This window comes from Mytilus californianus, unplaced genomic scaffold (assembly GCF_021869535.1).
Source record: "Mytilus californianus isolate M0D057914Y unplaced genomic scaffold, xbMytCali1.0.p SCAF_4, whole genome shotgun sequence".
Lineage (NCBI taxonomy): Eukaryota > Metazoa > Mollusca > Bivalvia > Mytilida > Mytilidae > Mytilus > Mytilus californianus.
Window position 1 is genome coordinate 1,530,161 of NW_026262690.1, and position 16,298 is coordinate 1,546,458.

General features: G+C 31.3%; 1 protein-coding gene across 1 annotated transcript in view; it reads left to right on the top strand.

Moving 5' to 3' along the window:
* LOC127737250 (CD109 antigen-like) overlaps positions 1-16,298 on the top strand; it is a 90,939-nt gene that overhangs the window by 71,988 nt on the left and 2,653 nt on the right. Inside the window, exons 27-33 of the mRNA XM_052247793.1 lie at positions 5,282-5,438; positions 6,691-6,780; positions 8,423-8,600; positions 9,429-9,649; positions 10,807-10,959; positions 13,154-13,216; positions 13,527-13,636. Coding sequence (XP_052103753.1) covers positions 5,282-5,438; positions 6,691-6,780; positions 8,423-8,600; positions 9,429-9,649; positions 10,807-10,959; positions 13,154-13,216; positions 13,527-13,636 — 972 coding nt within the window. The remainder of the gene's footprint in view (positions 1-5,281; positions 5,439-6,690; positions 6,781-8,422; positions 8,601-9,428; positions 9,650-10,806; positions 10,960-13,153; positions 13,217-13,526; positions 13,637-16,298) is intronic.

Here is a 16,298-nt window from a genome sequence, read left to right on the forward strand (position 1 = left end):
ACACAACCACATCATATAAAGATGTTTGCACATCATATAAGGATCTTTGCACATCATATAGGTACATTTGCACATCATATAAGTATATTTGCACATCACATAAGGATATTTGCACATCATATAACGACAAGTACACATCTTATTAAGGTAAATGCACATCATATAATGAAAATGGGCATAATAAGAGAGTTTTGGCATTCAATAGATGATGATGATGATGATGATAATTTAAATACGAACCATGTTTTGGACTAGACTGACACGCTGAGGGGATTAATTAACGTGCGAGTTCACGACATTAATAGTCTATATCCCACTTTACAATAGGGGGTGTATTGCAAAAACTATGTACGTCCAGCCATACGTCGATCCGTTCGTAAAAAAAAAGTTTGTTAAACCTTGTTTAATAACTACTATCCGAATGACTTTATGTTTAGTCATCAGTTCACTAGTGATAATTCGTAATGTGTGTGCGCTTTTCGGATATGCCAGAAACATACTTCCTTTTTTCCGATAATTTGAAATACGAATGGGTTATGTTACGTACGGTAACGCGTGTATTTTTTAATAAGATTCTGAACTGTCCAGTTTGTTTTTGTGTTACTCATAATGATGAGTACTTAGCAAGGAGCAGCAAATACCAGTTTTCAAGTCGTTAGGTTGACACGACCGGGAATTGAAACATTAACTTCCCTCACTTTAGACAAGCACGCTTCTTCTTATTTTTACATTGTTATTTTTTAATACTCATTCTCTGTAACCACTTAAACTTTTTCGGCACACATAGTCACCGATTTTTCTGAAAATTGGCTGTAATGTATATCCTATTAGCCTAGTCAGAAAAATAATGCCATCTGATATATATATATTGGTTGGTTACTATGGTAACAGCGGAGAAAGTTGGGAATTTTGAGAAAAATACAATATTTGGTGTAGTGTTGTGAAATTATGCGGCTACATATATTAATAAGAAACACAAAAACAATTAATTTCAGCCTTGCTTTTATCAAAAATCAAAAAAAGTTATGGAGAATCTACTTAGAAACATCTGTAATTAATTTCCAAAAAATGGTCACTGTGCAATATTCCTCAAAATACGAATTATCTCCCTTTGACGGGTTACACTAATGACTGGACCAAAACGAAAATGCTAATAACTTTTTTATTTCTTAAAAATTTTGTCAAATTTGAATTGCTATAAATTTAGTCCATTTAATACATAAATATAAGAAAAAATATAGAAAACTTTTAAATCTTCATAAAACGTGACCTGACCAACGCTGACAATGACAGGACCAAATGAAAATGCTCATTACTTTTTTTATTTCTTAAAGGATTTATGTTAAATTTGAAATATAATAAAATTTGATCATTTAATATATAACTATATGAAAAAAATAGACAAAAATATTTAAAAATTCCGAACAATTCCGAAAACGTGACCCTTCTAACGTTGACATTGACCTGACCAACAACAGCAATGACCTAACCGATGAAAATTACTGTGTTATTTTATATCATTAAAAAAAGGGGGAAAATATATGTTTTTGGGTGAAAAAAAACTTGACCTGACCAACGTTGACTGTGTCCTGATCGTTGTACTACCTAATACCTATTTATATCATATAGGATTTGCTTAAAATTTATATAAAAAAAAACCATAAAGATTGAATGGTAAAGTCTTTATCAAATAATAATAAAAACTGGGAAAAACAGTTTAGGGTACTGTGACGGGCACCAGGTTATTTAAACTTTTTATGGTATTGAGTAGTATATTGTATTTTACTGTGTTGTAAATTATGTTGTATATTACCGGTTATAATTTGACACGTTTGATCACAAATACAAAGTAACACACAAAAGGTGTGAAGTAGGCCAAAAATACATGTAAGTTGATAAATCCAATATAATTGTTTTTTAATATTTTCATAACAGTAAATAATTATTTCCACGTACAACTTAAGGCATGCCCTAGCCTTGTGTAGGATATCTAGGTAGTTTTAAATATTTTCATAAAAAAAATAAACATTTCGCGGACTACTTGAGGTATGCCCGAGCCCCTGCATGCACGATATCTTGGAAGTTTAAAATATTTTAATAAAATATAAGTAAACATATTCAACGACTTAACTTGAGGTATGCCAAATGTTCCCGAAAGTCAATACATTTATCGTTTGCTAATATTTTTGAAAAGCATTTTATATTTTCTTATTTGATAAAATTAATGGTTCAATCTAAGTGTTTCTAAAAATTTGATGCAAAGCCTATTACATATAAATAGGTATAAAGTCATTTTTCCTTGTCATGATAACGGTCAAAATATAGGACAGAAAGTCTCAAACAAAAAGTCAAGGACAAAAAGTCACATGTTTTATATGTTATAAACATTGAGTCCTGTTTCAAAGTAAAATCTATTTTTTTTTGTTAAAAGAAAGACAATATACTAATTTTGAGAAACATCTTTCTGTTAGGGGCTTTCAGCATGTTCAGTGAAAATCAAATTATATGTACATGTAATATATAATTCTCTTAAAGTTATCCTTTCACGGTAAAGAGTTAGCATAATTTATGGTCAATATTTTTTAATTTGCTGCTAAAAATCCATAAACTTAAGATAATTGTTATTTTCTCAAATTTCAATAATCCAATGCCTAATACTAATGTTAAGATAGTGCTACCACAGGCGGATCCAGGGGCCCTGAGGGCCGGTCCCCTCCTTATTTATTGGAAATATTTGGTTGATTACATATGGAATCACTGAAGCATAAATGTAGCGGGCCATCACTTTAGGCAGTCAATTGGACCCGTTATATGAAAATTGTCCGTATGGTATATTTCCCCCCACTGCTCGTTTTAAGACCCGCAGCCACCATCTGACAGATTTTCCGTCGGTCCTCGTAGGGAAACGAATATTTTTGGAAAATCTCGAAAATTCCTCCCCGGCCAGAACGGCAAACAAGAAATGTGTCGGATGGATAGCAGGGACCATCGGGTCAACGGCCGACAGTACCCGCCCTTGTTGGTTATGCCCTTTGTTTGCTAAGGAACCCTTGTGTTAATTCTTTTAGGGGCACCCAAGTTGACTTATTGAAATTTCTGTCCTTGTCCAATTGATCCCGATTACCAGTGATATTTCAAATTGTCCGCCTTCATCCCAGCCTACCCATATATCCGGACCTTTTAGAAATTGTCTATTTTTTTCACCTTCACCTCAAAAAATGATCTACATGTAGATACTCATCATCCAATAATACAATAATATTCAAAACGTATAGCTATACATGCTTTGCCATTTCAACATTGAGTTTAATAATGAATAAACAGCTCATAATATAGGTATTTTTTCCTTTATAGAAAGAAAGGTTAGATGGTCAATTATCATTTACTTAGAGGACCAACGTCTGACTCTTCTTGTTCTATTTTTTATTGTGTTGAAGTGTATCAAATTATTGCCTTTAATTAATTTTGGGTCAGTAGACTAGCACTGGACCAACAATGCTCCTTTTAAATTTATTGATTTTGTTCTCTTATGAAATATGCATGAGATATTTGACACTGGACACAAAGCAAACCATAACTAATCGATCATTTCATTTTTACAAAATCTTACCCTCCCCCCCACCCCCTCCCCCCTAACGATATTGATTATTTTCATTTGTGATAAGTATTTATTTCTGTGCCTCACACAAACAATTTTAAGCTTGGCCTTTCTTGAACTGTCAATATTCTGATTGTATCTTCTTAATATTATGTATAAATAGTTAGGAGCTAGTAGCTAAAATTCCAAACTGTCAACACCAAGTGGCACTTTGATCTTTAATCTTCACTACAGCATTTGAATACTAGTTGACAAGACTGACTTGTAAAAGCCATCATTCTTTGACACTGCATTAAATTGAAAACTTACAGAAGAGAGTTTTTGTATGAGAGATTGAGTCTATTTTCAAGCGTTTTCCAAGTTTATGCATATACATGTAATTTGTTGTTTCCATGGCAACACTATCACTAATAATGCCTGGAATATTATTAATATTTCTTAAATACAAGAAAACCTGCTTATGTAAGCAAAACTGTATACATTCATTGTTATATGTATCGAAGTTCATTAAAACGCGTTTGTAAAAATGAGTACTTATCCGTATTTTTGCAAATGAACTACTTGTTTCCATGGCAACACAGTCAATGGCAAATATTGTACAATTGAATATGTAATTTTTTACATGATTTTATTTGTTTTTTTCTAGATTGAGTAATTGTTTTTCTTGTATATTTTTCATGATCATGAAAACAGACTGAAATTTCTTTATAATCAGCACTTTTATCCAGAATAGGGAAATTGTGTTTGTTTCTTTCAGGTGGTAACACCATTATCGAAATACTATACTAGCAAAATCAGTTATATATATACATGTGTGTATACAGTGAAACTTAATAAGTGTTTTAGTTTTCCTACTTTTGTGCACATTTAAGAAACTAACTGAAACTTTTTTCAAAATTGTTTTAAACTTGTGTATCAAAATGAAATTGTTTCCATAGCAACACAGTTTAAACTATAATACCGTTATATATGAATATGTTTAAAATTTTGATGATTACAATAATTTCTACATATTGTATATTAATTTATTTTTTTCTGACTGCAGAATTAAGTTTTAAACATTTTTTTTCAAAATTTTCAAAAAATAAATTTTTCTGAAAAAATGAAAACTAAGCATTTTGTATCCATGGTAACCAAAATATTGAGACATACTTCCCCATTACTTTTTCGCATCATTGATAAGATAAGACTATGATATTTATGAATTCATGGTTGACTTCAACTCAGGTGTCCGCAAACAATTATGGTGAGCATTCAAAAATGACCTCAAAAGGGTATTTTTTACCTAATGCAAACCACATAAAAAGGGGGGTATATGTGATTATTATTAAAATGAAAATATCAGTTATTAAATTACATTAATAAAATGCATATATTTAATAAAATCATAAAACAATATTCATTCTCTTAATTATTTATTATGAAAAATTATGTTGAAAATAGCCTTTTTCAGCTTAAAATCATAGATATTCAGAAGAGGTAAAACTGGTCATTGGTTGCTATGGCAACCGATATGCTTAGCAACCAAAATTTTGCCATTTTTTGTTTGTTTCATCAAGACTAGTAAGTGTGTGAAGTTTGAAGAAAATCCATGACCATGCGTGCCACACTCCCTATATAAGAGTTTAAATTGTTACAGAGAACCAGTATTAATGTTTAAAAATAAAACTTTCGATTTCATAGGTTGACTGCTTTTGTGATCAAATCATTTTCACAAGCTGTAAGTTTTACCTATATTGACATCAACGTCATAACAAAGGCTGTGCAATGGATTATAGAGCAACAAGAAACATCCGGGGCTTTTAATGAACCAGGAATTGTTCTCCATAAGGAAATGCAGGTACAATAAAATGTGTTGGTTAAACTATTTATGGCAGTCTATATTTATTATTTACTACACTTTCACTGTCATGGTAATTGAGTAGTAATTACAACACTATAGGTATCCTTATTTACCCTTTATGCATTACTTGCACGTGTAGTTGAAATAATGTAATACCACATTAATTACTATTATATTACGCCAAAAACCTGCTATATTTAAAAGGCTGTTTTAACTATTATTTTTTTGTTTTTAAATGTATTGATAGTCATCGTGTGCCTTTTGAAAAACACATTCAATTCGCATGACAATTGCATCTAAACCGATAAGGACATTTGTGCATAACTACATGCTATTAGCTATTTGTCTTCTAGAAATAGAGTTATTGTGTTTTATACCTTCCATCCTCTTATATCCAAGCTATGAGATCAGCAGATTTGACCTGGAATGGTAAAAGTCATATTGTTAAAATGTTAAAGGTCTTTCTATGTCAAAAACAACAACACATTTATGTTGTTTTATACAGTTTAAGCTAAAATATTACTTTTACCTAAATTACACATACAGTCATTTCAGGACAATTCCTTTGATAGATGTAACCCAAATGTTAAGAATTAGTAAACTTGGCTGTGGTAATATGTCCTAACTGATACTTATCCTGCATTTCAAATAAAATACCAACTGTTCTTTATCAGTTCTATATTATTGCATGCATATTGGACATCTGGATTCATCATTCATATCTTCAACAAAACAATCAAGAAAGTCATTATCTCTCTTTGTCCTATCTGAAATGATAGTCATAAAACTTATAGAATAACTATGATATACTCCTTAGAGTCAACATGAACAACGTTTGTTCGGTCTTTACAAATTGGACCGGGTTAGGTTTTAACCCATAGTTCATTTGAATTCACTAACGACAAAGTTAATTACAATTAATCTAATAAGTACAACTCATGAAGTACTTGAATACGAACATCGTAGAAACCTATGCATAATTTTCTTAATCAATCAGGGAGAAAGACCTTTTATTTGAAATCTTGTCATCAGTCTTTGTTTTCTGCTTTTTTTTTAAATTTTTGCTGAAAGGTTACTTGTGATGTCACTGTGAAAAATATACATGTTGAAATAGACAAATCTTAGCAAAAATGACCTGTTTGCACATAGGATATAATAAAATGTGATTGATTTACAAGTTTTTGTAGTTATGACATGACAGTTTAACAATAATATACAGTTTATAATGATTACAATTTTCCTTTGTAAGGGAGGATCTGTGTCTAGTAAAAGGAGTCTGACAGCATTTGTACTCATTGCACTTCTTGAAGCCCGAGATAATAAACAAGTGTCCAAAGAGGCAAGTAATCTTAAAGATAATGTTTTGTGATTCAAGCTAATCTCCCTCCTCAAACTAGGTTTGCACTAGGTGGGTGCATCGATCGGTTGTTTTTTCATTTTTAGTTATCAAAAAAAAAAAATCTTTTTTTTAATTTTTGATACACTGCAAAAAAAATATATCCACTGTCAATTGCTGAATCGATTGTAATTCAAAATGATAAAACTGATTAATTAATCGTTTACTAGAATTTCATTTCTGTCGTTATAACCAACTATCCAAATTGTCAAACAGCAAACAAAAACAAAAAAAAGAAAAAAATCACAAAAAAAAACCAAACAGAACTTTTATAATACAAAATATGGAGATTGTATGTTTGCCAATGAGACAACTATCCACCCGAGTGCAAATGACGTACACGTAAGTAACTATAGGTTATCGTATATTTAAACCTTAGAGCAAAGAAATATAAAAGAGGGACGAAAGATACCAAAGTGACAGTCAAACTTATAGATCGAAAACAAACTGACAACGCCATGGCCAAAAATAAAAAGACAAACAGACAAATAATAGTACAGATGAAACAACATAGAAAACTAAAGACTAAGCAACACGAACCCCACCAAAAACTGGGGGTGATCTCAGGTGCTCCGGAAGGGTAAGCAGATCCTGCTCCACATATGGCACCCGTCGTGTTGCTTATGTTATTACAAATCCGGTAAATAGTCTAATTCGGTAAGTCACATTCGTGAAAAGGGAAGGGTATTGTAGTTATAACGAGTGTTTAACCTTGCTATTATCAATGAAGTCTTAGAGCAAAGAAATGTATAGAATGTTTAACCTTGCTTTTATCAATGAAGCCTTAGAGCAAATAAATGTATAGAATGTTTAACCTTGCTATTATCAATGAAGTCTTAGAGCAAAGAAATGTATAGAATGTTTAACCTTGCTATTATCAATGAAGTCTTAGAGCAAAGAAATGTATAGAATGTTTAACCTTGCTATTATCAATGAAGTCTTAGAGCAAAGAAATGTATAGAATGTTTAATCTTGCTATTATTAATGAAGTCTAAGAGCAAAGAAATGTACAGAATGTTTAACCTTGCTATTATCAATGAAGTCTTAGAGCAAAGAAATGTATAGAATGTTTAATCTTGCTATTATTAATGAAGTCTTAGAGCAAAGAAATGTATAGAATGTTTAACCTTGCTATTATCAATGAAGTCTTAGAGCAAAGAAATGTATAGAATGTTTAATCTTGCTATTATTAATGAAGTCTTAGAGCAAAGAAATGTATAGAATGTTTAACCTTGCTATTATCAATGAAGTCTTAGAGCAAAGAAATGTATAGAATTTTTAATCTTGCTATTAGCAATGAAGTCTTAGAGCAAAGAAATGTATAGAATGTTTAACCTTGCTGCTTTTATCAATGAAGTCTTAGAGCAAAGAAATGTATAGAATGTTTAACCTTGCTATTATCAAGGAAGTCTTAGAGCAAATAAATGTATAGAATATTTAATCTTGCTATTATTAATGAAGTCTTAGAGCAAAGAAATGTATAGAATGTTTAACCTTGCTATTAATAATGAAGTATGCATACTATCTATACAATTTAGATTACGAAGAATATATTACAAACAAATGATTAATATCTATCTTTCAGGTACAGGTGAATGTAACCAAAGCTATAAAGAATGCAGTAGAGTTTGTAGCAAATGGTGCACCTGCGTCAATTACTAATTTATATGAACTTGCTATATCATTCTATGCATTGTCGTTGGCAACACATCCGTTGACAGGTGCAATTTTGGCTGAACTTGAGAAAAAGGCAAAAGTCAGTGGTATTTATCGCAATTTTTAAATAATTTTTGCTGTTGCTAGAAATTAACGTTCTTCATCAAAATATAACAAATAAACAACAGTTAGGTGTTTTACTATAGAAGGATTCAAATTTATCAGAACACTAAATTTTCAACAGCCTGTGTTGATCATTACATTGCCAAACACATTTATTTGTAAGTTTCAATTCTCTTGGAATTTTTGGCTTTTATGATTTGGCTCGGCAACTTCGTATTTGATTTGGCCGTCCAACTTTTTTGACTAGAGTGTCTTTAACCAGTCTTAGTTTTAGCTGATGTACCATATTATAAGCCTGCTATCTTTGATTAGTTTTTACAACTGCTTGGTCAATGCAACTGCCGGTTGACGATTTGATTCGAGGGAATCACCAGCCTAATAGTTCGCACGTGAAATATCATTCATATGGTCAATTTCTTAAAATGACTGTTTATTGAATATTAAATTATTGAAAACTCTTCGCTTTTTCTATCTTAAGATATGAAGGCTAAGTCGTATTTGGCCTAACTATTTGTTTATACATGTATTTGGTTTTCAATTAGTGCTGTTTAATTCCGTATTGGAAATCGCCATGTCAGTGTTTTATTTCGTGCAAAGCAGAATCAGAACAAATCTGTGCAGGTTTCTATATTTTCACTTAGATTTTTAAAAAGATAAAAAGTATTTTGTGTTCAAATCAATTCTTCAAGTAATATTAGTATTTAAAGGATGAAAACAACTTTTATATGAGGGGTGAAAATACAACTAATTATATAAACTAAGAATGATGATATGATATAATATTTAAAAAAAATAATCTTTAAACGTTTAAGGCCGTGAAAAATATTGGACATTACCCGAAACTGAAGCAGACAAACTAAAACCTTGGAAATCCTGGAGACCACCGCAAACTAAAGTCAGAGCTATAGATGTCGAAATGACATCTTATATACTGTTAGGATACAATCTCAAAGACGATACAGTCAACGGCATTCGGATAATGAAATGGTTAAGTAGACAGAGAAATCCACGAGGGGGATTCATTTCTACACAGGTATTATACCCTTACTACGGAATTTACCTTATACACTAATTTTAGAAAGTATAACCTTTTTATAGAAAATGTTGATTTCTCTCAATACATTTTGTTATAATTCGGAATTGGTCATAGAATTTAATGTTACAAAAACAGACCATAATTTATTGCATACATTTTAGATTGAATGATTGGTGTTTAATGCCACTTTAAGCACTATGTTGCTATTTTGTGACAATCAGTTTTATTTGTGGTGGAGGCCGGAGTGCGCGGACAGAAGCATTGACCTTCGGTAGGAAAACAGACAATCCTAGTCATCTGCTTACCTTTCCGGAGCACATGAGATTACCTCCAGTTTTTGGCGGTGTTCCTGTTGCTCAGTCTTTAGTTTTCTATGTTGTGTTTTGTGTACTATTATTTGTCTGTTGGAATTTTTCTTTTTTAGCCATGGTATTATCAGTTTATTTTCGACTTATGAGTTTGAATGTCCCTTTGGTATCTTTTGCCTCTCTTTTAAGATTGGAGTCAAAATTAAAATAGCAAAAATACCGAACTCCAAGGAAAATCAAAACGGAAATTCCTTTATCAAATGACAAAACGAAAATCTCAACTACATCAAACGAATGAAAAACAACAGTCATATTCCAAACTTGGTACAGGCATTTCCTCATGTAATAAAAAGGGGGATTAAACCTGGTGTTATAGCTAGCTAATCCTCTCAAGCGCGCCTGCCACGTGTGGAATTCGAACTCACAACCTCAGTAGTGACAGGCTATTGTTATAGTATTTCGACTACTTACACCAGGAACCGAGGCCCCTCATTCATTATACAACTATCTCAGCTGATCAATTGAATACAGCTTACTATGAACCTTCTGTTAGGAAGGTTGATTACACATTCAAAATTAAATTACTTTTGTATTTCTCCATTTTTCAACATTTGGCTGTTGGCGATCCTGATGAATTGTTACTTTATTTGATTAAACATAACTGCAAGAAATGATGAATGTTATGTTGAATTTTTTTTTCCTCATTGCATTACCTTCTAAAAGTGCTATCATTGGAATTCTTTCTAACCGTTCTTAATTAAAAATCAACATGAGAAAAGCAACATTATGTATTCCACATGCACTTTATGTCGATCAACTAATAAGATATAAACATGATTTATTCAGGACACAGTAATAGCAATTCAAGCTCTCTCAGGGTTGGTAGAAATTTACGTACGAAATTTTCAAATGACTGTAAAAACTGTTGGTGACACATGGCCTCAAGGAAAAACGTTCAACGTGAACAACAGGAATGCTCTTGTACTACAAATAGAAGATGTAAGTTAAAAAAATTATCCATAACAAAGATGGTAGAGAAAACGATGATCCGAAAAAATTATGTCATTACTTATTTATGATCCGAAAAAGTCATTTTCTTGTTTTTATATAACTTTGGTGAAACATGTATTGCTTTTGTGCGATGAGAACTGTTTACCTTTGGTTCTTTGCCCGATTTGTTTTCTGATTGATGCAACTACATGAGATATATAGAACATCATGTCGTAGATACAAATATATCGTTAACTTAAAACATTTATGGAATATTGTATACTTCATTTTACACACACAAAAGGGTATATAAGGATCAAAATATGACAATCCTCATCCTTCGTTTCCTGTTAAATATTTACAAGCTATATAAATAAGTCAGTGTTTAATTACATTTTTTTAACAAATTAAAGAATGATCATTTGTTTCGCATTTAAAACCATAATAAAAGACCAAATATAAAAAAGGGATACCAATGTTCAGTTAGTATCTTAAGATTTATTTCTAAAAAGACAAAATAGAAAAAGGGCACAGTTGTCAGGGTGAGTATATCATGCTGTGGATTACAAATTCATATTCCTGTGAAAATTAGAAAGCGTTGAACATGATAAAATTGTTAATACATTTGATTGGAATAAGTACATCTTTGACTATGGCATAGTTAGAAGGTCACTAAGTCCTTTGGATCAATATCTAACAATTAATGATAACAACCAAAAATCTTGTGTAAGTTTCAGTTGTTTATCATTGTTTCCCTGCTCCATTAAAAGAAACAAAATTAGATAATGGCATTTCAAAAAAAGTTCTTCATCAGCATAACTTTTAAAATGTACTTTCATAAAAAACGGACCTCCATGTCTCTTAGGTATCCTCGATTTCTAGTTCATTGAAATAAGTGAGATGTTAGTACTCTCTTTAAAATAGTTGAGAGGAAAAAGAAAGAAAAATACCATTAGGTCAAGTAATAGCTAAATAACGGACAAAGATTCAAAGTAATCGCTGCAACACGGATGATAGGCCATTGCAAAAACCATTCGACCAGAAAATAAAACCTTAGCAGCAAAACCTGATGTAAAGCCAGGGTGGTCTTAGGGGTCCAATAACGTTCAGCAATTTTCGTTCAATCCCGTTGTCTTATTACCCTAAGAAACATAATTAAAGACAACCACTGACTCTTCAAGACTTAATACGATTCAGTGGTTGGCATATCATCTATCAATCGTTAATACATTGCAATTGTTGAAAAAAAACTTATGTTCATGGTTCACAATTGGCTTTAAGGGAAATTCGTATTACTCAATATGTAATAATTGTGGAAAGTCATATTTTGTTTTCTCTTATTCAATGGTGTTGTCTGTTTTCACTTGAGTTATGTATTTTGACCTCCTTTGTAGTTTCTTTGAATCTATTGATGAGTTTTGTTGTCTCTCTCACTAGTTTTTGTTTAATTACTGTCTATTGACGTTTAATTTATATTCAATTTTGTATTCCACTAATGATTATTTATCATTTCACTAAAATGTTGTTGCAAAAATATATATTCAATCGTGTGTCGTCAAAATATGAGTTATTCTTTCTGCGACAGATATATCGAAGGCAACTATTTAATTTTTTATCGGTTAAATCTTGAATATAACAGTATTTAAATATCCTCAAATTTAATTCATTACGTAAAACACACCCGCATATATATATATATATATATATATATATACATGTATATATAAATTGTATGGCTTTCCAAATACTGTTTCGATTCCTAACATCACTGAAGAGACATTAATTGTCGAAATCCGGATATGGTGTACAAAAACCTTTGAACCTTTTGTTTGCGGTATATCATCTTTTCCGCAAGTTTATTGTTTTCTGTTTAGTATTACATTTAAAATTAAGATCCATTTATTACATCGGTGATCCGTTTATTTGGCAATCGCCAATGGCAGTCAGCAGGGTTTAAGAACATTTGTTGTTCGACCTGTTAGTCAAATGCGTTTTGTTAAAATATACTTTTTCACTTTTTTGGTCTTTTGGAAAATGTTGTTTGTGCTGTATTTAGACCCCTCTAACAAGAAATTTGTTTTGCATGCACACGTATAAAAATTGCGGTTTTTATCCAACGCAATCATAGGTTTGAACGTTGTTTACAATTTAGACTTGTATATATAAAAATATATCTAATAATGTTTTTGTTGGTGTCATTAAGATTCCAAATACAGTACGAAGTGTATCGGTGAATGCTAATGGAAGAGGGCTTTGTTTGATGGAGGTAATAAAACATTTTGTTATATAAAAAAAAAACATAATATTGTTTAAATAATGTGACTTTACATTGTTTCTATTGAACTTAAAATTTATTTCATTTCTTAAATTAATATTTAGAACCATGATAATCTTCATACATCTGAGATATTTACACATTGCATGTTAAATTACAAAATGTTTGCATGAAATCAACAGGAAAGAAATGTCACTTAATTAATTTGTTTTTAATGTATAACGTATAAGCTTATACTTTTATTTTATTCGTATACCACTGAGGAATAGACATTAGATTAACACAGATATATCATATGCAGGTTGCAGTTTATTTCAATGTCAATAATGACTTACGAGAGCCAGCATTTGCTCTGACAACTTCAGTACTCAATGATTCAACTAAAGGATTCAGACTAAGAGTTTGCTTCAGGTAAATAAAAATACACTGATTCAGGTAAATAAATACAAGCCGCTTCGTGTAAATAAATACAAGCTGCTTCAGGTAAATAAATACATGCTGCTTCAGGTAAATCAATACAAGCTGCTCATGGAAAATCAATAGAAGATGTTCGAGGTAAATCAATACAACTGCGTCAGGTAAATAAATACAAATAAATACACGCTGCTCCAGGTAAATCAATAAAGCTGATTCAGGTGAATAAATAGAAGCTGCTCCAGGCAAATAACTACAAGCTGCTTCAGGTTAATAAATACAAGCTGCTACAGGTAGATAAATACAAGCTGTTTCAGGTTAATAAATACAAGCTGCTCGAGGTAAATAGATACAACCTGCTCCAGGTAATTAAATACAAGCTGCTTCAGGTAAATAAATACAAGCTGCTCCAGTTAAAACATACAAGATGCTTCAAGTAAACAAATACAAGCTGCTCCAGGTTAATAAATACAAGCTGCTTCAGAAAAAAAAAATACAAGCTCGGACTTGATTGAATTTGGTATATCTCGGTAAGTTATATAGCTCAGCTAATAGCCAATAAATACCAGGGTAAATGCAGAAACACCAAATTCATTTGTAACACATTTATGAAAGGATGAAGTTTTCATATTTGTTTGTTTTTATAGTTTCATACAAGTGAGAGGTTTAGCTAGCTATTAAACCAGGTTTAATCCAACATTTTCTACACGAGTAAATGCCTGTACCAAGTCAGGATTAAGACAGTTGTTTTCCATTCGTTTGATGGGTTTGGACTTTTAATTTTGCCATTTGATAAGGAACTTTCCGATTTGAATTTTCCTTGGAGCTTTGTATATTTGTTATTTTACTTTCTTCTAGAACTAAGTAATTTTAAAACTGTTATCCACGAACATCAATAATATATCTGAAGTTATATTTTTTCAGTTACCGTGAATTTTGTCATTATTGACGGAATGGTAAAAAATATGTTAAAATCAAGTTACAGTATATGACCGCCTGATAGTGGATTTAGTGAAATATTGCGATGTATTGTAAGATGTATGTCCCGTTAAACACAACATGCAATTTGGCGACCAGTGATATTTTGTTAGGACACCAACAAATTTGGTAGGCAGCGTATCGCTTCTAGGACCACGTTGATTAACACTTGCAAATTATGTAGATGAGGCTCAAAATCAAAGTCCTCTGTAGGACGCAGGAGAGTAAAATTTACTACTCGTCGCTTATTTGGATCATTATTCAGTAAAATGAATGAATAATCATTAGCTTCAACCTGTTTTTGAATAACTGTGAAGAAAAAAGGAAAAACGGTCTTGGTAGCATTATAGATACCGCTTGGTTGAAATAAGTTACATGTACAGCAACATTATTGTTCGACAAAGACTTCGATCTTAAATAAGAAGGAATGCAAGTGAATTACCCTAGAACCTCAAGATAGCCCCTGATTAAATTCGTATTACATAAGCTATTACAAGCAAAATCTACCAAAAAAGAAAAGAACATACTAGTTTGATATACATTAAACGAGAAAGACGATGTCTTTCTTTGTTTTAGGGAACATGTGCACATTTAGAAGCTATAAATAAAAAAACCTTAAAAAGATATATAACAATTCTCATATGTGAAACTTTTTAACCTAAACAATATTTGGTCTATAAAATCGGTGAGAGCTTTAATCAATTGACATGATAGTTACCAACTTCCAATTAATGATATAAAACTTCGTACAATATTTGCCATACATATTTATTTATCATAAATTACAGCGACCCCGTTTTCTTAACACCTTATTTGATTTAAGTAGGATATTCGAAAACAATCCTCCCCTCTTCTTGGTCTTCGACTAGGATAAAACTCTGAAAAATAAAAAAACAAAAATCGAAACGAAAATTGACAATAACTCTTTATAAAAGTTATGCATCCGAATCGCTTTTCTGAAATTATCTTCATCAGGAACGCTCAAAGCCAAATATTTGAAAGCCAAGGATGTATAAGAACCGAAGCAGGTTGAGGGCTATATAACCAATTTTTAAAAGACCTAAAAATAATAGCTAAGTCCATCAAGGGTAAACTGTGCCTGAGGGTGTTGAAACCTAATTTTTATATTAATTTTGAAGAGTCTATCAGATAAAAAATGACCTACTTATAAAATATGTTAATTTATTTCTTATAGAACTTAAACAGAAGAACAAGTGGATGGACATAAACTATACATGCAAAGCATCAACAAACGCAAAAATGAAAGACATCGTTTGTCGACATGCATTCTTAGATAATAGACAAGTGTCCATACAATAATTCGAAACGATCAAAGAGTACAAACTTAAGACATTAGAGTAGAAAAGGAAAATGGATAGGTAGATTTTCTTTTTTTAAAAAAACTTTACCACCAGAGAAAAAGGTCAAAATATAGGCAGAAAAGTAAAATGAGAAATATTTTCGGACTTGCTTACAATTATTAATATCGTTGTAGCTATTTAGCATTTACTACTATTAAATGAGATGAAATGAGAAAATTGCGCTTATTGCATTTATCTTTTAATATATATCTCAGTCTGTTAGACAGTTACATTAACTGAACCAGAGTCTTTTCGACCACCTAAACATATCAGCTGTATCGAAGAGATGATACTACCAAACACGACAAAAACAACTCAAT